General features: G+C 39.1%; 1 protein-coding gene across 3 annotated transcripts in view; it reads left to right on the top strand.

Annotated features, from left to right (window-relative positions):
- Nucleotides 1-3,224: 3,224 nt before the first annotated feature.
- Nucleotides 3,225-23,887, top strand: part of LOC109031614 (putative inorganic phosphate cotransporter) — a 28,915-nt gene continuing 8,252 nt past the window's right edge. The window contains exons 1-5 of one of the 3 annotated variants that reach the window (XM_019043211.2): nt 3,225-3,375; nt 15,119-15,255; nt 17,056-17,286; nt 18,550-18,637; nt 20,065-20,288. In XM_019043211.2, the coding sequence (XP_018898756.2) occupies nt 3,285-3,375; nt 15,119-15,255; nt 17,056-17,286; nt 18,550-18,637; nt 20,065-20,288 (771 nt within the window). In that variant the 5' untranslated portion in view covers nt 3,225-3,284. Of the gene's footprint in view, nt 3,376-8,279; nt 8,793-15,118; nt 15,256-17,042; nt 17,287-18,549; nt 18,638-20,064; nt 20,289-23,887 lie in introns of those variants that run through there. The other 2 variants (XM_019043214.2, XM_019043216.2) reach the window with 2 other exon arrangements.

Genomic DNA, 23,887 nt, shown 5'->3' with positions numbered 1-23,887 from the left:
CTTGTGTTTTTTTTATTCCACCACGCACAAGTTTTTTCTTCAGTAACGCGTGAATTATTGTTAAGTTAGGGAACACTCATAGTGATTATTACCAGGACACTGTAAGCTTATTCTCTATTGTGCTGATTTTTTTTCAATCCAAGACTATTATTTTTTTCTTTCTTTATAGTCTTTAAAAAAATTTTACCGTCCTATGTATGAACCCATGAAAACTGCGAATGAACTTTAGTGCCGTCTTAGCACTTAAGACGGTGATTTATTCCGTATATATTGTTGACCATACACTTTAGACCAACTATATGCAAGTTATTTTTAACCCAAAGGCCTTCAATGTCATAAAGCTCTATGTGTGAGACAGACTGAACACAGACTGAAATGAGTAAGTTTATTTATCTACGAGTATTTATCTGTTAACAAGATATTAGAATTATGAGGGTATGCCCACCCTATTCTGAGGGGAAACAAAAGACATAAACTCCAAAAATTAGAATGAGAATAACAAATTGAGCTCTTTTGAATGTCGGTGCAAGACTGATAAAGGGAGAGTGTTCAGCTTGGGCAGATGCATTGGAATCCTAGGCTGGGAGCAGTGGCTTGGAGTGAACGATCGATTATCGATATTTCCCCATTTGAAGCTGTTGTAAATAATCGATTATTAAGGTGTTCGCTGCAGACACCCTGTTAATCGATCCTTTTCCATATGTTTAAATGACAGATCAATCGATATCGCAAAGCACGCCACGTCACTGGGTGGGAGGGATCTACGTGTATACCGGTTTCGGGTCGTTCTATACCTCATCAGCAGAAGTCAGTATTCCTATTCATCCGTCTACGGTAAACTTTTATTTCCCTGTGGAATAATATGGACCCCGCACTAATCTATTGTCTGCTACACTGCAATATTCGGGTCACATTTGTAATGTTTTTTTATCTTCTTTTATTTATATATTCATTTTGTTACTTGCGGGAAAAAATAATCAAACAAGTTTTGGATCGGACTCCTCCTGGATGATGTAACGGGGCGCAGGGGGAGGGAGAATCCTGCGACGAGATGGCGGCAGGGCGTTGACAAAAAAATTCAGCGACGTCAGTAGTTGTCCAAATGACTTTTTGGCACAGAATACCTTTTGAAAAGACAGGTACATGCGACGTTTGGATATCATAGAGCGCTGAAGTGACTGGTACATTCAATTGTACTGACAACTAAACAATATATACTCTACGATAAAAAAATTATGCAGTTCGCGTAATAATTTGAATCAAGAATTAGCGACTAGTTTCCATCAGGCTCACTGCTTGCGGAGTGTCCCCGCAAGTAAACCTGATGCCTCATGTCTGAGATTTGTGACCCCTAAGAGAGTTGTCGTGCCATGCAAATCAAACACTTAGTATTTTCAGCGGATTTTCTTTTTTTCCTCATGTGCGATAGATAAACTGCTCAGTTTTTTGTTAGACATAGATTCCCGAGTGTTTCCAAAAATTATTCAAAAATCAACGATGACGCAAGTAAACTGAAATCGGTGCTATTGTTCGTCTATTTTTTCACGCAGCTTTGGCCTCTTTCGCCCTCTCGTCGGGTGATATTTAGCTCACGATCTAGTTCAACTGTGGTTGAAGAGACGTCTTATAATTTTGTTTACAGGATTTTCGATTTTTTCATTTTTTTCTGGAATTAATGAAACAAAATGGTTTTGTTAGCTCAACTTGGTTTGCGTGCGTAACAAAGTAAAGCTCTAAATTTTTCATTCGCAGTCAAGTCCTCAAGTAAATCGAAGACCGTGGATTTAAGATGACGGTGAAATTGAAGAAGTCAATTTATCTGTTTTTCATTTTGCAATATATTTTGAGTTGTGTAACAAAAGTGTTTCAAGCATTGTTCAAATTGTTTTGTCCATTCGAAGATGCAAAAAGTAAGTTTTTTCATTCTATTATTTTAAATATTCATTTTATATCACGAGTAGTGTATATCTTTATTTTACAGCCGGAATAGAATATGAATATAAGCTATGCTTGAGAAGGCGCTTTTAGTTCGTTAATTTACTATATTTTCTTTTCTTTTTTTGCCTCTCTCAAGTATCATCGCAATCGAACCGAATTTGGTCGATAGCATTTTAGCTGTGTCGCGAAGTTCAAATTATTAAACCCATCACTACATAACGTTGCATCGAAACAACAAGTAGTTTGTTCAGGGAAGGGGAGTATACTCTCCGAATTAGAAAGAAAAAAATGCAGACTCTGTTTCTCCCGTAATTCTAATAATAATACGCAATAAAGGGTCAGAAATTTGACATTAAGTTCTAATCCCTCACTCGATCATTCACAGATTTTAAATTGTAACAACTAGGCTGATTCTATCACTTCTTGATAATCTACAACACCAATTAATCAAACTTTTAATTTTTTGTTTTTTTTTTAAATTTTAAAGCTTTGGGGCTTGTTTTTACCATAGGTACATACTCTTTATTCCACGTATCTTGATTTTATACATTCCAAATTACCCTTACTCTTTCTCTTCTTTTCCTTTTCTATTTTCCGTAGCAGCGTGTTCCATTATACATTTTTGGACGCTCTACAACACGACTATTAAATAAATCCTCCGGTTGTCAAATTTTACACAAAGTATCACCCTTTTAATTTTTTGCGAGAGAATTTAAAAAAAAAAACCTTGAAAATTAATTTAAAACAATTTAAAGATTTAAAAAAAATAAAAAATTCAGAAATAAGAAAATTAAATTGAATTTACATTTTTTTAGAGGATTTTTTTTTTATCCGCATCGAAAGAGAGAATATTCCACATTATACCAACGAACAGGCAAGGCTGCTCGAACAAAAGTCCGTAATGAACGATAAACAATGGATCGTGCGACCACGCATCATTATCCATGAATGATAAACTTCACGAAAAAGTTGCCAAATCGAACAGAATTTCAGAAATATCACGAGAAGTAACACAGGGGCCGGTTACATGCAAGCAACGTCGCGCTGCAAAGATAATCCATGTCTGCAGTGCGGTTAGTACAAAGTCATCTGTCAACAAAGAGTGAGTCACTGAACAACGTGACGGCGAGGAAAATCAACGGAAAATGAAATTCAATCGTTGAGCCTCCATCACACTGGCAGCAGGAATGTTAAAGACTGGCCTTGCACGCTTGCGCACGCGACATTTTAGCCAATCACAAGTGGCTATACATTAGTGGCTGTTGGTGAGATCACGATGTATCCTAGCTTCTCTCCCGCCTGCTTGAGTACACGCGCACAACCTGCTCAGTTGATTGTGGACAGTGATGTGCGAGCGGAGAGGGAGGGGCCAGGAGAGCGATGAGCATGAACCTTTGCTGGACCAGTCTCCGTCTCCAGGAGATGGATCATTCTCAGGTAATCAATCTGTGAAGGGATTCATTTAACTGATCATAAAACGCTGCTGGGTCCTTTTGACTCATAGGCACTCACACGCGATTACCGTAGGTGTCGGTTTCATTAAATTTTACTTATCTGGCGGGCGCAGATTTCGTCTACCAATATGGCGGCATCGGTTTGTGATGGTTGGTGAGTATTCCGTCCTCAACATTATTGACCAATCGTCGAAGATTCCATTTTTGGCGGGAGACTTGTATGTATTATGGATACAAGCATAACGACGGTGAAACTACCAGATCACGTATCTCGTTTGCGATGTTAAAAAATCTCCGCTCCTATGATATTTTTTTAAGGGAGAACAAATCAATATTATCTCTTGAAATTCACACAGCACAGAGTTTTCTTCCTTTAGAGAGGAAACAAATGGAAGGTTTCGAGAATTGGCGTTGAGTAGTTTTCCATTTAAAAAATGAAGTATGACAGGAAGTCTACAAAGTCGCAAACCGAGATACGTGCTTTGGGAGTTTCACCGTCGATATACGGTATCGTGCACGGAGGACCCGAAATAAAATAAAATGCAAAAATGGTGCATCAAACACAAAATCTGTGCCAGACAAATAAATAAAATCTCAAATAGATTACATGATAAAAACTGCTTGACGCTATTGCGACGTCTTAGATTTTTCACTTGAATTTTATTTTCTCTTAAATTTTAGTTTTTCTGAGTAACACTAACGTGCTTGATAGAATCTTTCCACAACTATTGATATCGAAGGCGTAATTCGGCAATCACATAACTCGGTTTGCGACGTCACAGACTTCCTGTTATACTTCACCCTGGTAAAAATTGGCAGTAGAATGTGTGTTCCAAAATACTATAGACCTAAAGCCGACTGTAAGATTTCCAATAGCTTCTGTAGCCGGCTGCACAATTTCTTATAGCCTTGTATAGCCGATGGCGATTACGCAACAGCCAGACGACAAGTTTATGCTAAACGTTACTAAATACGGATACTAGGACTTAGTTAGTTTTTGGACTACCGCTCTCTTTTTGTGCCGTAGTATCTTGATTTATTTTGCGAGGAAAGCTCCGTACTCTTGAAGGATGCCTGTCATTCTTAATATGTTGGAGCGCCTTGAATTTCTTATGATACTGTGCAATACCTCTGGTGTGAAATAGTTGCTTCAGACGCCGTGGCACGCTGCGGCGCGGCGGGCGGGCAGAGAGCACGAAACGCGCATTGGCGCCTACAAACCTAACCGGGATACTTCACGCATTGCGCAATGCGTGCAGTATCCCTGTTAGGTTTGTAGGCGCCAGTGCGTCGCCGCTCCGCTCTGTGTTAGGCTCTAACATTTAATCTCGCGGAGTCAGCGTTTTTCAACTCATGATTTTGAAATATTTGCACACTCTGTATGGACCATCTCATTTTAATTGATGAAAAAACAATATGTTTGAAAGGAAAATATAATGTGTGCTTTGTAAATATTAAAGTTGTTCCGTATCAAACTTAATGATTTCCAAAGCACACGAATTTCTACACAATTTCTTATAGCCTTTTATAGCCAATGGCGATAAAGTGTAAAGCCCGGCGATAGGAACTATAGCCCGACTGTATACTTTTTAATAGCTTCGCATAGCCCGGCCATATGATTTGCTCCGCTTTCTACAGCCAGCTATATGATTTTCAATAGCCTTCTTTAGTCGGCTATAAGAACTCCTATGGTATTTTGAAACGCACCTCGTATCGCCAATCTTTACTAGGGCACTGTTTAAACGGGAAACTAGGTACTCAACGGCAATTCTTTAAAACTGCCGTAATTTTTCTTCTCTGTGCGAAGAAAATTTTGCATATAAACTTGAAGGAATGATGTCAATTTGTTCTCCTTTAAGAAAATAATATAGAGGCGGAGATTTTCAGACACCGCAAATGAGATATGTGATTGCAGACTCACGCCGTTGATATCCTGCTCTTCAAAGAAAATATCGATAAATCATTAATTAAGTGAATACTTCTATTGGTTTCCTTCTAGCCAATATACATCTCTTGCACGTGGATCTTTTTTAAAAATTCTCCATATAAATACCTATGACTCGTTTGTCAAACGCTATCTGGATATATCTTAAGTGACTATCATTCTTCACGTTACTGGTTTGAAACTCGATCTCCTAGAATCGAATTTTTTCAACCGCCTTTCATGTGGTATGGTTTGTGTGGTTTGTGATCAGCTCAAACCTTTGCGATTGGCTGAGCCCGCTGGCGTTGATAGTTTTGATGATGATTGCAAACCGAGTTTATTGTAGATCATCGCGAGATATTTTTCTTGCACTTTAATTAGTGGAAAACGGTTTCAATAGATGAAACCAAACACAGCGAGCACCTAACGTATTTCACTCAGTGTATTTCATGATTGAATAATTTTACTGTGTGCTGACTTTATTGTGGCAAAATTCAAGGTACCAGAGAGAAATGATGGAATGTGTTTAAAATTCAACTCTAGTTATTTGCCCAATGCGCAGGTTGATTTCAATCCCTAATTTGACCTTACTTGATTCTCATGGTATTTTTGCAACGGGAAACGCAATTCGCAACGCGACTGACTTGATGCAGCAAGTCTACAATGCAAGTGATCCTTGTATTTGGGATTGATTGTACGCGTCCCTGATTGCAGCTAATTAATAATTTCGGCAGAAATCTCAGGATGTGAAAGTATTAGGCAGTGGTAGACGATAATTTGATTATTTCTCAACATTTTTCCGTGCCCGATTGAGACCCTGACAGATATTTGACAGATATTAACCGCAAAATTATGAATCATACCAAGGAGGTTTTTGCAAACGCAAGAAATACAATCAGATGATAAGATTTTTCATGGATAAAGTGGCAAGAAACCCAAGTGTTCAGTAAATCAGAAATTTCTCGAGAGGTACTTACATAATAGTCATAATACGCCTTGTTAAAAAGCTTGACAGGCTGACCATGGACACTGGACAGGCCTGACCGCCTGACACTCTCGATCAAAAAGAGCCTTCAAAACACTTGAATACTACAAGACGTGCATGTGCTAATGATAGTGTCACTTCTTAAGTATTATGAGTTCTTTTCCTACGTGTGAGAATGCAAATACATATGTTGAGACACATAACCCGTGTTGGAACACCAAAAAACTGAAATAGTGTGATACAGGGGTTGAAGGTCATGATTGAATGGCGGAACAAAGTTAAGCTCATCATACTTTCTCAAAATTTCCTTTTGAATAAAATAAGTTTTAGAATTTTTTCCTCTTCTCATCTTTGTAATTTTCTTTTTATCCTTGATTGATTTCTCGATTGTTTGAAACTGTTGTATCACGTTAAAATTAATTCTTGACTGAACTTGACACTGAAAACCTTCTGCAAAGCTCTTGTTAGAAATTCGCTTCCTTTTTGCGACATTAACATCTGTAACATCTGTGTTGGTCCTTGACTGGGTTCCTCCTGGGAGAAGACGCAGAGGGCGCCCAATGAAAGGTTGGAGGGAAGGGATTGAAGCGGAAATGTTAAGGTGCTCAATCCCCCAAGATTTGTGGTTTGAAAGAGAGCAGTGGAGGTTAGGAGTCGTAGAGCGCGAGGGAGTGCTGTAAAGCGACTTATATGTATGTATGTATGTACATCTGTAACGCAGCAGAGGAAAATGTGTCTTAGGATGGAAATTCACATTGTTTAGTGCAGCAAAAAAACAGCTTTGTGGTCAAAAGTATCAGGTTTCCGTGTTCGATACCATTCATTTCCTAGCACCTCCGAGAACATTAGGTCAAAGTTTCAAATGATTCTCTTTATTTTTTAATAATGTTGTGAATGTTTGAAGTGAATCGTTCCTCAGACATTGGCAACAGCACTGGGAATCTTTAACAGCGGTTTTTTCGAACTCCCTTCTTCGTCTCTGGACCTAGAGTTGCTGCCAAAGGGTCACTTTTTAGAATTTTTAGAATTTTCGGGAGCTCTCTACTCCAATAATCCCTCCTAACCGCTAATGAATCCCTTGCTGGAGTTATAGTTATGTACCAGGCACCACCCCCCACCCACCTTAAGGCACATTTCACCCTACTGCGTAATGCATGTTCTTCAAGCATTGTGGCGATACTATTGGAAAAAATCATTTCTATGTGTAAAATCAAATATTTTGGCAAATATTTTTGTTGAGTCTGTTTGATAGCCTTCTAGACATCCCTCAGAAGATGGTATCCATGTAGGAGGGGCATTTTAAAATACTACGCAACGTCTTTTGCACTTCTTGTATAAGAAGGGTTTTTTTATTATCTTTTTTTCAGCCTTTGTTAATGAATACACCCTCGTCCTTCTCCTCAATAATTACATCACAAATAAAAACTCATCTATGCCCTTACAACGAGTACACACAATTTTATCTCTTAATTCCGTTAAGTTAAGCAAATTATTTCGCACGAATGCTTGATTTTCCGCAGGTAAAAATTCATCGGAAATGATTTGTACTAACGTTAAATCAAATCAGAGTGGACTGATAAAATTAATTGGAGTTGGAGGAAGTAAAAAAGTAGGTCGAAAAAGTCGCGAAAAAATTACAACATGCAGTCGCGTAATCGCTGATGAAACGGTGTTGCCGGTATTTGCAAAGAGTCATACAATAATATCAATGCGTGGAAATGAGTAAATGATTAGATCAGTGGCGTGGCATGAATGATCGATTTTCGATAAATCCCCATTTGAATCCGTGGTAAAGAATCGATTAATAAGGTGTTCGCTGCGAACACCCTGTTTATCGATCCTTTTCCATAGGTTTAAATGGCTAAACAATCGATATATCGCAATTCACGCCACGCCACTGCATTAGATGTGTACCATCTAACCTCATAGACGTCAAAACGGTTAGCGCGTTGCAAGTAAAAAGGAGTACGAATGAAGAGAACCGAGGAGACAGTATTTACTAGTCTCCCTCTGGCGCTGATAGTTTCCACTTCGAATTTTCATACGGATGGACCGGCCTAATTACCACCGACCATTCGCGTCTCGATTCGCTAGCTCGCGGCCACCTATTTTCAGTTTCTGGTTGCGAATCAGTATGCCAGTGATCATTGAGGGTTGATGCGTTGTGGTGCTGAAGAAATAAAAATTAAAACTTTCCTACGTTCGTCGGAAGGATTGTATGAGTTATTTCCCGCTAAAATATCTGGAGGGCTGTTAGTCTTTTAGACATTAATGATACTGTTCAACATTGATTCGCCAGTTCGTGTATTTGTGCGTTCACGTGCGTGTGTTTGTTTTCATTTCGGAGTTTTTTCTGTGCTGAGTACACATTTTCAACCTTGATTAAAACGGTGAATATGAGGTGTTTTTGAGTGTGTGTTTGGATCGTGTGAAAAGCTGCAGTTTTTGGAGACACGAAAGATCTCAGCGGAAATGATTCCTCAACTAACAAGTAAATATGACATGAATTTTTTGAGACGCTTGATATTAGTTCTATGCAAATTAAAGTCTTGTAGAGAATTCGTAAGTAATGCCCTGATATCTGCGCAACGCAAAAAATGTATTCATTTTAAAACGATAAAAAGAAGATTGTTGGTCCCTATTGGCCCTGAAGTCACTAAATTTCCAAACTCCTAGCCATTTAAAAGTTTTGCATTGCAACTTATCGACATCTTCTTTACATCCTATTATTCATGAGTTTTTGCACGATTAAACGTCAAATCAATGATCAATGAACACATTTATAATTTTTTATTTTCATTGTTTCAATAATCTTATCCGGGGTATTGTAATCAAGCGTGAGTAAGGAACATTGTTAATGAATTTACATAAAATTAGACATTATTTGACTTTGCTGCGAAAAATATAGAATATTATTCTGCCGCTTCGCTACATGCAGCCATACACACACACATGCATCCCCCCTCCCATGCACACCGCATGCATCTATACATAATATGCTGTATGTCAGATATATGTACCCTCAAGATGATAAAATTTTTATACGATGAGCTTTGAGGTCCCCAGGTCCTTCGTAAGGTCTCAAAAATCCCATCGTTGCTCATACTGGTGGTTTTAATATCATCGTGTACGAAAGCTCGTAATGAAACCAACACTTCATTGTGGCATGACGTTTTCGGAAAATATTGTTGATAATACACACTGGAGAAAAAATATGGTCTCCTAGCCATGAGTGACGAAAAAAATTTAAAGTAGTTTTGTTCTCGCTCTTAATAACTTCTTTTTTCTATTTTTAATCGGAGATTTTAATTTCGTAATTCGAGCGATCACAGTCGGCGATACGAGAGACAAATTCAAGTACCCACACCAGTTGTGAATGAGTGATACTTGTGGATTGTCGTACTACGCACGCACATTACACACGCATCTCGCTGGTTGTCAATTTAAAAACCATTTTGGTTTTGTGTCGATTAATTAATGTAGGACGCGGTATCATCAAGACCACATTCAGATGTTGCCCCTATTTTTCTGGTATTTTGGTGAGATGTTTAACTACATAACCATTTTAGCTTGGTTCCCAGAGTGAAGACCTTTCTTTAAACTATTGACCCGGTTACTTCCCGACTTATTGACGTGGTGATTCGATGAAAATGAAAGATTTCACGGAGAATTATACGTTTGGGCAGCAGTGGCGTGGTATGCTTTGCGATTTATCGATTGTTATGCCATCTAATTCTATGGAAAAGGATCGAGAAACAGGGTGTTCGCAGCGAACACCTTAATAATCGATTCTTTACCATAGGTTTAAATGGCATAAAAATCGATAAATCGCAATTCACGCCACGCCACTGTTGGGCAGAATCCTAGTCTGCCGGGCAAAGGGAATACCTATTTTGTATGAGCATGAGCCAGAGACGCCACAACATTTTTTTTTCCAATTAAGGACGGATTTTTTTTTTCTTCCTCTTCTTTAATTTGTCAATTTCCTCCATTTTTAAAGGGGGGGGGGGCGTTTGTAGAATTTTTATCTAGCGAATGTAAAATTTTCAAAGAGAGGTATCCTAAAAAGAAAAAAGTACATTTTTTCGAGACAAAATTTGCAGCCTTCGAAATTACGACGTTCTTCCCAAGCGTGACAGAAGATTGTGGACTGTGGAGTGAACTTAGAAAACCAAGCGCGCAAAATTCTCGAAACAGTCTGTGCTATTATTACGGATGAACTCTACTTGCATCGCTTTTTCCCGTCGTAATAGCAATTCTGACAACAGGGCAACCGATTCTACAAAGACCGTGTCACGTGGTACTATTTCCTGAGCTACGGTCGTGCCAAAACCGCAAGTTGCAACCACACTCAACAGCACAAGCTTTGGGGGTTTCAATCATAGTTTTTACATAGTTCCTCTTGGTTTCACCGAAATTTATTTTTCTGCGTGCCCATTCCTCTCTGAAAGAACCTGAAGAAAATGGAACATGCTTCAATACTACTCCTTCCTTTGAACCTTATTGACTAGGCCGCCAATAACAACAACCAGACTTGCTAGTCATGGCAATTACTTACAATTACTATCACCTTAATGGCTCAACAATCCGTTTCGTGAGACCAGACAGTAATCAGAAAATAAACTATCTCAAGTGCTTCATCTAGTTATGAAGTTTGTCTAATCATGTTAAATCGTCGCTTGTCTGACGTAAGGGCGTATCTCAATTTTCACGTGAGCCCTGTTTTACATACAGATCCATGCTCTCTGGGGTTCATGTAAAAATCGAGATACGCCCTTACGTCAGAGGAGCGACGAAATAGTCTAGGTACGCGTGGAGAAAATGTAAAGCAATCAAAGTTTATTTGTTTTTCCTCTAACAATAGAACTCACTGGGAAATTTTGAAACGTTGTATTCGAGAAATGTATGATTTTAGAATCCAACCGTCGGGTATACTATATCCTGTTAGATTTGACTGATGCGGTTATAAAGAGCATCTTTAACCAAAATTATTGTTTTGGAATGTGGGTCACAATTCGTGACTTGAATAACAATCGAACACTCGAGTTTATTTGTCTTTCATCGTAGGCATTCTCTAGGACGCTTTATCCGATCACTCGTAGCTCCAATTTTGTCATAAGACGTTGAATTTTTGAGCGAGACCAAAGTTTTCAACAAGACGACAATACAGATAGTTTCGATTTCAGTTTTGTAATGAAATTTCAACATTCTGAGAGAATCTATATAATTTTGATCCGACGATATCGAAATTCGATTCGATAATAGTGGATTGGAACGGACGCGTCACTTCCGGAGCGTGCATTCGGAGCAAATATTTCAGTAGCAAAGGAAAAGAAAAGCCGCGGTGAAAGAGCAAGTGTTGGTGCAATTTTACATAACCTCGTCTCGATTCCCATATCGAAACGCCTGCCTTAGCCCGATATCACGATCGTATCGGCTAGATCAAACCTTGACAAGTGAACAGTAAACAGGAGGGACAAAGTGTAGTGCCTACGTCAAATATTTGCGCTGATCTCTTATGCGTTCGTCCCACCCCAAACATGATTCCCGGGAGCTCTCAATTCCTGATTCGTGTTGTAATTATGTGCGTGCACTGATTCGAATTTCTGTTTACAACATTCTGTTAGCGGTAAGGAAACCAGTACGTCCTATCATAGTTGGAAATTTCTATCAAACAGATGTATGTGGGTGGTTTCACGATAACTGGAATAGTTTTGTCGCCGTAACGGACAGCACATTTTTCGGTCATATTTTCAGTAGAAATGAAAATCACTTAAACTTTTTCGCATTAATCTTCAAAGGGTTGCGTATTATAACGCTTTCTAAATATTTATTGCTCTACTTCTCAATTAATATTATGGAAATTCCGGAAATGTGCTGTCCGTTACGCGGTAAAAAGTTAGCGTAACAGACAGCACATTTTCGGCCATTTACATGTATTAAAATTGAAAAGTAGAGCGACAAATTTTTGAAAAGCGTTGTAACACGTAACCTTGTGTTGATTAATGCAAAAAATTCTAGTGATTATCATTACTTCTAAAAATATGACCGAAAAATGTGTTGTCTGTTACGGCGACTAAGCTATTCCAGTTATCGTGAAACCACCCATGTGCAGGTGAGAGATATGGGGTGTGCTCGTCAGTTCTCTGGCCGTAAGAGTGAATGAGAATAATAAAGCGCCAGTGACGTCAACGGAAATGGATGCGGCTCCTCGGTCGCGGCTCCTCGGTCGCGGCTCCTCGGTCGCGGCTCCTCGGTCGCGGCTCCTCGCAGTGCGCTTTAACTCATGAGCCCTGTCTACAACGCTCTCGTGCCATGCCCGCGGCTCATATATCCCGCATTCAGTTGGCACATAGTTCTGTTTGCTGAATTTAAAATCCCGCTTTTCCAATTCTTCGAAAGGAATCTCGCCCACTTTTACATTGTTTCATGAGCAGCTTTCTAAAGCACGTCCCATATTTTTCACCTGCACATAGTTCTGCTTCATAGAAATACGTCCAGTTTTGAAAGTGCTAACAATGTTGAAATGCATCAGACAAGCATACGACATTGGAGGGAAGCGCCTTGAATACGAGGATTCGAGAGAATGGGGAACCCCTTGCATGAACCACCCAAGGCTCCATTCATTTCCATAGAAATTAAGGTGTTTTTAAACCTCCTTGATATTTAACCTATTCTCTTAGTGCAATACATTTCACGAATTTTCATGGATGGACTAGAAATGGGGGCTCCCTTTCCCGAGATATAGTCTAATTTATGACGTCATATCGTAGCATTGTGAGGACGCAGCATTGCCGTGCAATATTCAAGTGCGGTCACGTAAAATCAATCAAGCATTAGAGAGTAAGCGTTAATTTTGATAAGCCGCGCGAAATCATAAATTTACCGTGAAGGTTAGTAACGGTAGCGCGCGTTCGGAAATTATATCCGATCATTATGCATGTCACCAAAGCAGTTTCCTGATTCACAAAGGAGATCTCCGAATTGATTTTATACTTCCTCCGGTGCACCAACACCAACATCCTGCACAGCTCCTCATCGAGACAAATCCATGGTCGAGACTCCAGAGACGGAAATCATTTTTTATGCGAACCAAGCGCACATTCGCAAAATAATTCTATCTAAAGAAGTCATGTAACTAACATAAAAGAGAGGGTTACAACCTGAGGGCGATAACATAATCGCGAATCAACCATCCGTTCACGTTGAAGCTTGAAGCAGACTTTTTGCGGCGAAGATCACAATAAAAGGTTAAGTTCAAAAACCTTAATTGTGATAAGCTGAATCGAAAGCTGCGCCATATTCGATACTTCGTCATTAAATTGTAAAAGTAGTAGATAATTGTAGGCAGTTGCAGGTAAAATGTTTTTCTCGTGTTTTCATCTCTGGCATTTAAGCCTTTTTAAGAATGGCCGATTCAATTACTGGCCTTAGATACTCTAACCTCGTAGCGTTAGCTGGTAGTACTCTCCCTATATAGGCGCTCTGTTATTAGAGTGCTACTACCAGTGGCGTGGCGTGAATAATCGATTATCGATATTCTTCCATTTGAAGCTATAGCGAAGAATCGATTATGAAGGTGTTCGTTACGCACACCCTATTTATCGATTCTTTTCCATTGTTTTAAATGGCAGATCAATCGATATGTCGCAAAGCACGCCACGCCACTGGCTACAACTGGGAACGAACTCGGGTCCCGTGCACCTGTAAATAAGTGAGAAAAGCGAAAACGCCTTCAATTTTTTACATGCAACACGCACATCCATGGAACACGAATATTTGCATCAAGGCGCTACAGTCAACTCATTCTAGTCTTTGAAAAGCGGAAACTTTTCCAATTTTTGAATATGCAACACGCACATCCAATATATTAAGAATATGAGCAAAATTTTAAAAAAACACTCGTAAAGAATTAAAACTTTTTAAGGAAAATACGAAATAAGTTGTAAAATTGGACGTATTTCTACCAAACAGACCTATGTGGAGGTGAAAAATATGGGGTGTGCTTGTTAATTCTCGGGCCGAGAGAGTGAATGAGAATAATAAAGCGCCAGTGACGTCAGCGGCAACAAACGAGCTCCGGAACGACCGGAGGGTCGTTGGCGGGACTCTTTAACTCATGAGCCCTATCCACAACGCTCTCTTGCCATGCCCGCGGCTCATGAGTTCCGCATTCAGTTGGCACATAGGTCTGTTTGATAGAATGTAAAATCCCGCTTTTCCAATTCTTCAAAAGGAATCACGCCCACTTTTACATTGCTTCTTATGCAGCTTTCTAGAGCACACCCCATATTTCTCACCTCCACATAGGTCTGTTTGGTAGAAATACGTCCAATTGATTTGTGTAACCTGTAAATTTTCTTGATACTGCAATAAGTTTCGTTCAAAACCTCGTGAATGACGGGGACATTCGTCGAACAAAGTATGTATTGCATTTAAAATTAACGAACGCCCGTTGCGTTGGAGTAATTTTCAGGCTTTTGACCGGCCAGTCCGCATAGACTACCTGCCCGGTTCACGGAACGGGCAAGAACATCGGCCAGTTCGCGGCCTAGGAAACTGGGGTGACCTATCCACGGACAATACAAAAAGGTTTCCCAGTCTTCGGACCGGGCAATTTCGCCAACAAAGTATATCAACTATAGTCGAATGCAATATTTCGCGTTTGGATACCTTTAATTATATTATCGGGTTCACAAAATAGATTACTCAGTAAGGAACGGCTCAGATGTTCCTCCAAAGTGTAATAGATCCGATTTTTGCGCAAAAGCTGAGGTGGTCCCCATGAACTAACAGGTTTCATTCGTTTTGTTACAGACTCGCAATTTGGTGTGCGACATGTCCAGTGTTTTATGGCTTTCCTGGGCATCGCCATCGCTTACTGTCTCCGCGTCAACTTATCAGTGGCGATAGTCTCCATGACACAGAACTCAAGCTCCAGCGCAGATTTTCCGGTAGCGTCATTTAACACTTTACACATCCTCGCATTTTTCAGCCGACACATTTAATTTTTCGAATGAAACGCAGAGGGTCAAGGGCATACAATGGGCGAAAATCGAAGCCATTCGATTGCAGAGCAAGTTATCGAAAGATAAATGGCTTATATTTTGCACTGTAGAACTACTATTTTTGACTCATCCATAAGTGTATCTATCTGTACTATCTAATATGGAAATTACAGTCACAAATGCTGTTTTTAAAATGAGTCGAAAGTAGGATTTTCATATTGCAAAATTTAGTTTAAAAGGACGAGATATATCTACATCGTATCGATCGTCGTATCGTATACAGATCGTCATCATTACTTAAAATGACGTCGTAATGAGAAAATGACGTCGTAATGAGAATATGAGACCCTTTTCCGTCTATACCTTTAAAAAAAAACGAGAGAGACATTAAACCAGTCGTTTTCTATTTATGTACTGCTAATAACTGCTTTTCATGGAAGAGCTCTATAACTGGACGTTTTTCTATCAAACGGAACTAAGCGCCAATTTGAGTTCCTTTTGAGAAATTTAGAATCCCGGAGCGCGTTCTGTCAAACGGACCTAAGCGCCATGGAAAAGCATTGCGAGTATAGGACGGAATACGCCGGACGCCCGATTCCGCCGTCAATTCAAGCCCCCCTCTACTAGAGTACCTATATTAAGAGAGTATGGCCACTGGGCCCCATGGAGAGGCTTAGGACCCAAAAATGGCGGTGCTTTGTTTTGGTTTTTGTGGATGGGAGGGGGGTCTTTGCCAACTTTTGACGGTTACCACCAACCGTACTTGCTGCCAACCTTACTACATTCAAGATAATTTTTCTCAAAAATTGCACACGATTAGTCTTAAAAATATGTAAAGAAGTCGCAAGAGTGCATTTGAGTAAATTTCTCGTTACGATAAGCAAAGAAAACTACATTTTGAGTCATTTTGCATTACATTAATTTATGGCGTCCGCCATTTTTGGGTCCTAAGGGCTTCATTCAGCCTAAGATGGCTGAGCAAATCAGAGGTGGTAACCCCAGTGGCCATACTCTCTCAATATAGGTACTCTACCCTCTACCTTTCTCACTCTATGGCGCTTTGGTCCGTTTGATAGAAATACGTCCAACTGATGCCCGAACTTGACGCCAGGTCAACTTACTGCAGCATCACTGTGTTGAAAGTTATCAAGAATGAGTCACTTTCTCAAGCTGCTGTTCCAATTTGATACTGTGACGCATGGGCAAGCGCCGAATTTGGGTGAATTTGTGCCCCTTGTTATCATCACTTTTTCAGAAAATTTAAAAAAAAATGGAAAAGGCGGAAAATTTTAAAATCAATTTTCAAATTTCAGCCATAGGTAAATAGGTAAACTCGCAAAAACGCGTAACTCGTTTGAGGTGTTGCAAAATCTATACGTCCACTCTTTTTCATTGGAATGATACGGACTGAATCGATTGCTTCAGATTTTAGTAATTGTGCCGAGAAATTTCACTTCCAGTTTTATCGGCCGTTTTGCCCAACTTTATCACAAATGAATTGAACTACATTTTGCAATTAGGAACTAAAATTTCTGGCTCGTCTGTAAAAACGCGTATGTGCAATGGTACATTGGTACGTCATTTATAAACTGAGCCAGAAATTTTGATTCAGGGTTGCAAATTGTATAGTTCAATTCAGCCTCTTGCAATCCAATACGATGCGCGTAAAATTGCTTCGAAACAACCGTATGTGGAATTGGCAAACCTTCGAATGACGCTTTTTATTTTGACAGTTTGATATTACAGGCGTTGCCATGGGACGAGTCCATGAAAGGTACCATTCTGAGCTCCTTCTTCTGGGGCTACTGTCTCCTTCAGATCCCCGCTGGGCAGCTGGCTGAGAAGATTGGTCCCAAATTCCTTCTCGTGGCAGTTGTATTTTTCGGTGGGATCGTCACCGTTCTTACCCCCTTCGCTGCGATCCACGGTGGTTTCTATTGGATGGTCTTTTCTCGGATACTCCAGGGAGCCGCGCAGGTATGTTCACACTGGCTCAACAATGAGATTTTCTTTTATTTATTCCTCAGTGAGCTAATATTTACATATAATGATACAATATTTACATTGTGAGGCGAGCCCAGGTCTGCCATTGGGCAATCCAACGAGGGAACATTGAGCTTGAAACTGTTTTGACAATAATATAAAATCGAAATTGTCTCAAGCCAAAACTCATAGTTGGACCGCGTTTAACAGAAAGGAACCAAGCCACATCAGCTATTGAACATGGCAATTTATTTTTTTACGAGTAAGCGTTTGTGCGGACTCCTATGAAACTTTTCAGGAATTTGCTTCGTACCATGGAGAAAATTTACTGAAATTTGTACGGAAATCTGCAGAACCGTTTCCACGTAAAACATTAAATAGCCCAATTAAATTTGGCAATAGCTGATATGCTTTGATTCCATTCTGTTTGACGCGGTCCAGTTTGTCCTACGTGTTATACCTAGATATTTCGCTTTACTCTAAGCGATGAAATTGGGTGAAGCTGAAGTCCGTGCGGAGTTCAACGCTAATTTTCGCCTAATAATAATTATAGACTCAAGACACCCAGCGAAGGGTCATGCATGGATAATAAAAATCGAATACTATAAGACGGAATTTCATCATGAAAATTAGTTGTAAAAGAATGGAAAAATATAATTTAAAAAAGAGACCATGTGAAAGATTTCGCCTTGTGAAACAGATAAAAAATAAGAGAGATTTCTGTTAGAAGAATCAACGACATCAATACGGCCGTGCTAAGGAAAAACGCGGTATGAACCTTCAGGCGCTGCCAAATTTCCTTTGATAAAACGCAAATTTCCGGGTAAATTTATGAATAATTTCTTCGCAATTTTACCGGAAGATTCCGAAAATTCCAAGGAAAAATATTCATAACTTTCCTAAAAAATAAACGTTTTATCGAAGGAAATTTGGCAGCTCTCGACTGTTCATACGGCGTTCTTCCTTAGCACGGCAAAATATTACCTAGAATCGATATTACGTCACACTATTGGCATATGGGCGTAACTACACTCTGTAATAAACTCTGTTGTCCATACAATTAAAGTGCTTTTCCGGGCTCATCTCAATGTGTAGTTACGCTCCTTTGTCTGCTGGGCGACGACCGACGATTTATAATGCATTTAATTGGGGGTAAATGTTGTTGTCAACTTGCAAGAATCGCAACCGGCAGGAATTCTGTGATCGACGTAGGAGCTACAATCTCTTGATTATAATAATATTTATTTGAACTTGCAGGGATTTTGTTACCCTTGCTCAAATTTCCTGCTTTCAAAATGGGCGCCAACACCCGAGAGAGGGAGACTCTTCACGTGGGTTTTCAACGGTATGTTAAAAGTCGTAATTTTATTATTTTCAAAACTTGAAAAAAATTAGGCTGCTTCACATGGTGGCTTTTAGTTCATAATAGGCTCTAAAAGTGGTATATATATATATATATTATTATTATTATATATTATATATAAGTTCATACAAAGTTTTCAAATACCCGTAAGGTCTATTAACATACTTGTAAATGTTCTATGTATTTACAAATAAAAAAAAAAAAAAAAAAAAAAAAAACTTGAAAAACGTCGTGTCCCACACGAGGGTACGTAACTCAATTCCAAGGTTTCAAAATTGACACAAACAATTCAATTTTTTACGAAAATAAACTTGCAAAGTTTTGGTCGAAAATTTGCCTGATTTTTAGGTGAGATCAGAGGAAAAATTAATGAAATTTTCAGTCAGAAATTCTCAAAATTCTCCCGATAAAAATGCAATTTGCGCCGAAAAATCTGACAACACTGAAATATAGTTAAGTTCTTTCGTGAGAAAAACAATGAAATGTTTCAGTTTCGCTCGAGAGAGACTTCTCCTTGTGTCTTCTTTGTCTATAAATTTCAAAAATCAGCCCGCAGCGTACCTATAGTTCAGTGGCCGAATCTAAGGATGCGATACAAAGATACTTCAAGTTTGAGCCTCGAGGAATGCGTTTGTTTCATTTTCTCATGTTTGTCTTCCGATAATAACATCTATTAGGTATCATTATAGCGCAAGCGTGAAGGATGATTGTACGAAATAGCCTGACAACTTGTTTGTGAACAAATGAAACAAAAATCGGTAAAAAAAAAAATCCCATCTCCCGCGCTATGGTGACCTTACTCACGGCGTATCTTCGAATGACACCTTTCTTTCATTACAACTCACTTAGCAACGCGCTGCGTTACGCACAGCATATTAATGGCGGGTTCGGAAAATGCACTTCATTAGCACACCAAATGTTACATCTCTTAGAACACATATTGATTATGAAATTGGATAACACACATTTCAGTTTGCGTTGTTGAAAATTCCATGTCATATTCTATTTTCCTCAAACATGACCGATCATTTTCGTGTTTTTTTCTTTGTCCTGCTTTCAAGGGTACTCTCTTAAAATTCAATGCGTCTCCCTAATCAATGATAAAAATGCTGATTTTGAAGCAGACTCCTCTTTTCTTAAGTCTCCATGCGATTAATTACCTCCTGCTAGGTGCAATTTTTGGAATCGTCCAGTTAAACTAATCAAAATTTATCTGAATAACCGTTAAAGGAAACACTAATTACACTCTTTGTACCTGAGTCTACCTTCGAAGCCATGCATAACTCTTAATTTTCTATTCTCGCGGTAGTTCAGGAAAGTCCTTCAGAAAAGCGCTTAAAAAGCGTAGATAGATCTTCCTTGTTTTTTTAAATGACTGACGTTGTTTTTTAATATGCTGACATTTTCAGGTGGGCAGTTTGGTACTCTCGTGACGATGGCCATGGCCGGTGTACTGGCCGACAGCCGGTGGGGTTGGCCATCAGTTTTCTACGTCACCGGCTCCATTGCCATTCTTTGGGCCCTGGCATATTCCTACGTAGGTGCAAACAGCCCTCTAGAACATACCTCAATATCGGAGGCTGAAAGGAAGTATATCATAAGCACGTTGCCCAGTGTATCATCCGAACGAAAAGTAAGACCTCAAAAAATTCTCAACAATAAAAAATTTCACAGAATATTCATATTCTCCCTGGAAGAAAAAAAAAAAAAAAAACTTCGGGCCTGGGCGGAATATATTTTCGGGTTTACTGGCTGGAGCTTTAGAAACGGAGCTATAGGGATGGAAATACAGATTGTAAGTTCCAGATTTGAGAGCCGGTGCTTCGTCCACTAAACACGGCGCGGCTAGAGCTATGACTCCTAAATCCGAAGTAGACGGCTTTTAATGAACGAACGGTGCTCATTCAGCCCGTGTTAATGGTTTTTAGACCTGAGGCTTTTTTGTCATGCTAAAATTGATAATTGGCATAGATGTAGGCAAACTTTGAATGATATAGGGTTCAATGCCTTGAAAATGCAACGGGGCGATAACATTTTCGAGAGTGATGTGACGCTATGCTGATGTTCTTCAAGTAATACAGTGGCTGGTATGTACAAAAAATCATGCGTTTAGAGTATTTCGTCTCAAAATTTCACTTAAAAGAATACAACATGAACAGTTTAAAAAAAATTGAAGGAAAAAGGGGGAACAGGGGCATAGGAAAACGCTAGATGTGATGCGAATGCCGATATTAATATGCATTCATCTCCACAATATTTTTTTGTGAACTGTGTATATTACGTTTGAAAGTAGTCAAGTCCTCCTTTAACGGTTGCGAATAAATATAATTTTATGTTTGCCATTGTTGATTCATGAAAGAAGAAGCAATGTGTCGAGTCCACACTACGGCTATACTCATTAATGATATATTTGGTGGACTCGAAACGGGAAGACAAAAAAAGATGAACAAACGAATGTAGAGATGACGAACCAAGTGAGATTTCAGAGACAAATAGAGACCGAGCACGCCCTATTCCGCCAATGTATTTTGAGTGAGGCACATCTAATTCTCGCGGATTCAACAAAACAACGGTCATCATTTTTCTGATTTCGCCTAAAGTTGACTGGTGCTAGTCGCATCTGGTGAGCTTTTGGCAATATGGCGATTTGTTTACATTCTTCCTTATCACTTGCAAAGCGGAAAATTTTCCAATTTTCCTTTGAAACTCTCCGAATTTGTCATAAAATGACTTTTTACCAAGTAAATAATTAATTCACCCCTTCTACTCAACATTTGTGATACTTTCGGTGGTTTCACTTCTTGCAGTGAGAAACAGATTCCTCGAGACAGCCTGGTCCTCAGATTGTTCAACTTCCATATACCATATGGATAATTATTTTAGCAATCGAAATGTTCTTTGACTGTAAATGGTGTGTAATTTTTTCAAGATAATTCTCTGTAAATAATTCTGTTTCCAAAATCCTATCCCAAAGCCTGATGTAATGCATTGAATGCGGAGCATTTCGACTGAAGAGTCGATATGTGTCTTTAAGGAGCTGTGTAAATGAAACGGTTGGATAAGCCTGTAAGCAGTACAATTTCTTTTGTGTGTGAAAAATAACTGAATGTCCAGAATTCTAAACATCTGACCGTATCTCAAGTACCTGAAGGAAATGTTGGTCAGGTCAGAGTTTGTGAATCCTTGGCAGCAGTTACTGAAATTCTCCTACGTACTTAACAACTTTGCTCATTAAAGTTTGGTAAGTGAGAAATGTAAACCAACAATAAGTAGTGCGCGGTTTGAATCTTCGCCTGTTCTCGTCAAGAGGTAGATTTGACGCATTATGAAAAAGCTAAAAACTGCAAATAAGCTGTCACATTTCTTTCTTGAAAGATGCCTGTTCAAACTAAATTTAGTTTCTTTATTTCTGAATGATGAAAGAACCTTTAAGGGCCGAAATATCACGAATTTTGATCTATAAGTTGTAAGAGAGCACTCTGGTGAGATCCTCTTTCCTTTTTTCGAGTTACACATTTTCCAATTTTACAGGAAGTAGTATTAGTTGCATCCAGTATCACAATTTATATGTATTCAATGTGTTTCCTCATCGAAATGAGCGAAGAAAAAACATTTACTTTTATTTTCACCGAATTAATGAGAGTTTTACTGCCAACTGAGCTAGCAAATGTTTACGGTGAAGCTACTTTATTTGTTTCACGACTCCCAATTTTAGGAATTCTAATAGCGTATACATCATTTCTCATTTAATGCAAGGTTGAAATACTTTATGATGGTGGTGGAAGAGACAATTCTGGTAAAATTGAGAGAATAATCAGGAAGAAAAGTTCTTAAACAAATCTCAGGAACTCCATCAGATGATGGGCACTTCACCCTCCAAGGATTTTTACACTATGGAGTTATGGGCTAATACTGACAAGCATAATATGATGGATCTGAGCGGTCTCTTACTTACCTAACTTTGATGAGCGAAGGCCTTAAATAAGTAGAAGAATTGCATTAACTGCTGCCAAGGATTCACAAACTCTGACCTGACCAACATTTCTTTTAGGTACTTGAGATACAGTCAGATGTTTAGAATTCTGGACATTCAGTTATTTTCCACACACAAAAGAATTCGTACAGCTTGCGAGCTTATCCAAACGTTTCATTTACACGCCTCCTTAACAACAAATATCGACGCTTCGCAGCCATAACACTCCGCTTTCAACGCACTACATCAGGCTTAGAGATAGGATGTTGGAGACATCAAGCATTTGATCCACGATTAATACTTATCATAGTGAGCAGCTTATGACATAGACAGTAAATTTTTTTTCGTCAAATTTCAATACAGTGTATCTGTAAGACTGGCAGTGCTGCTGTGATCAGGTTCTTGACAGATCTCAAATAGCTAAAATATCTCTATCCTGCGACATGATATGGAGGTTAATAGATTGAGAATTTGATCACAAGGTATTGATACAGTCTAGAAAAAATTATACACCATTTAAAGTCAAAAGAAAGTTCGATAACTAAAATTATCCATTATGAAGTTGAACAATCTGCGGACCAGGCTCAGAGTCTCGAGGAATCTGCTTCTCACTACATAAAGTGAAACCACCGAAAGTATCACAAATGTTGATTAAAAGGGGCGAATTAATTTTTTACCTTCTAATAGGTCATTTTATGACAATTTGGAAGAGTTTCAAATGAAAAATTGGAAAATTTTCCGCTTTGCAATTGATTAGGAAGAATGTAAACAAGCCGCCATAATGCCAACAGCCGAGTAGCATCAGTCAACTTTAGGCGAAATCAGAAAATACATGACTGTTGTTCCGTTGGATCCCCGAGAATTAGATGTGCCTCACTGAAAACCCAACGTGCTCGGTCTCTATTTGTCTCTGTGAGATTTATTCGGACGAAAATTGCTTAAAACGGTTCGACCGGTGTGGCGGGCAATTCAAACATAACAATTAACTCAACTCAAAATGTATGTGAGGGTGCCACTGTGTGACTGTATAGCAGGGTGTCCGTGTCCCTTCGATGAGCCGAAAAATGCCGCATCTGATCAATGAGTGCGAGAGAGATAGAAATAAACCACAAAGATAAGTTGGACTGCATTTTGCAATTTGGAGCTATAAATTCTGTCTCATCTGAAAAAACACGTATATGCATAGGGAAACTAATGGCATATACGTTGTTTTTAAACCGGGCCAGAATTTATAGTTCCAAATTGCAAAATGCAGTCCG

Source organism: Bemisia tabaci, chromosome 1 (genome assembly GCF_918797505.1).
Source record: "Bemisia tabaci chromosome 1, PGI_BMITA_v3".
Taxonomy (NCBI): Eukaryota; Metazoa; Arthropoda; class Insecta; order Hemiptera; family Aleyrodidae; genus Bemisia; species Bemisia tabaci.
This window is presented reverse-complemented; position numbering and strand designations above follow the sequence as displayed.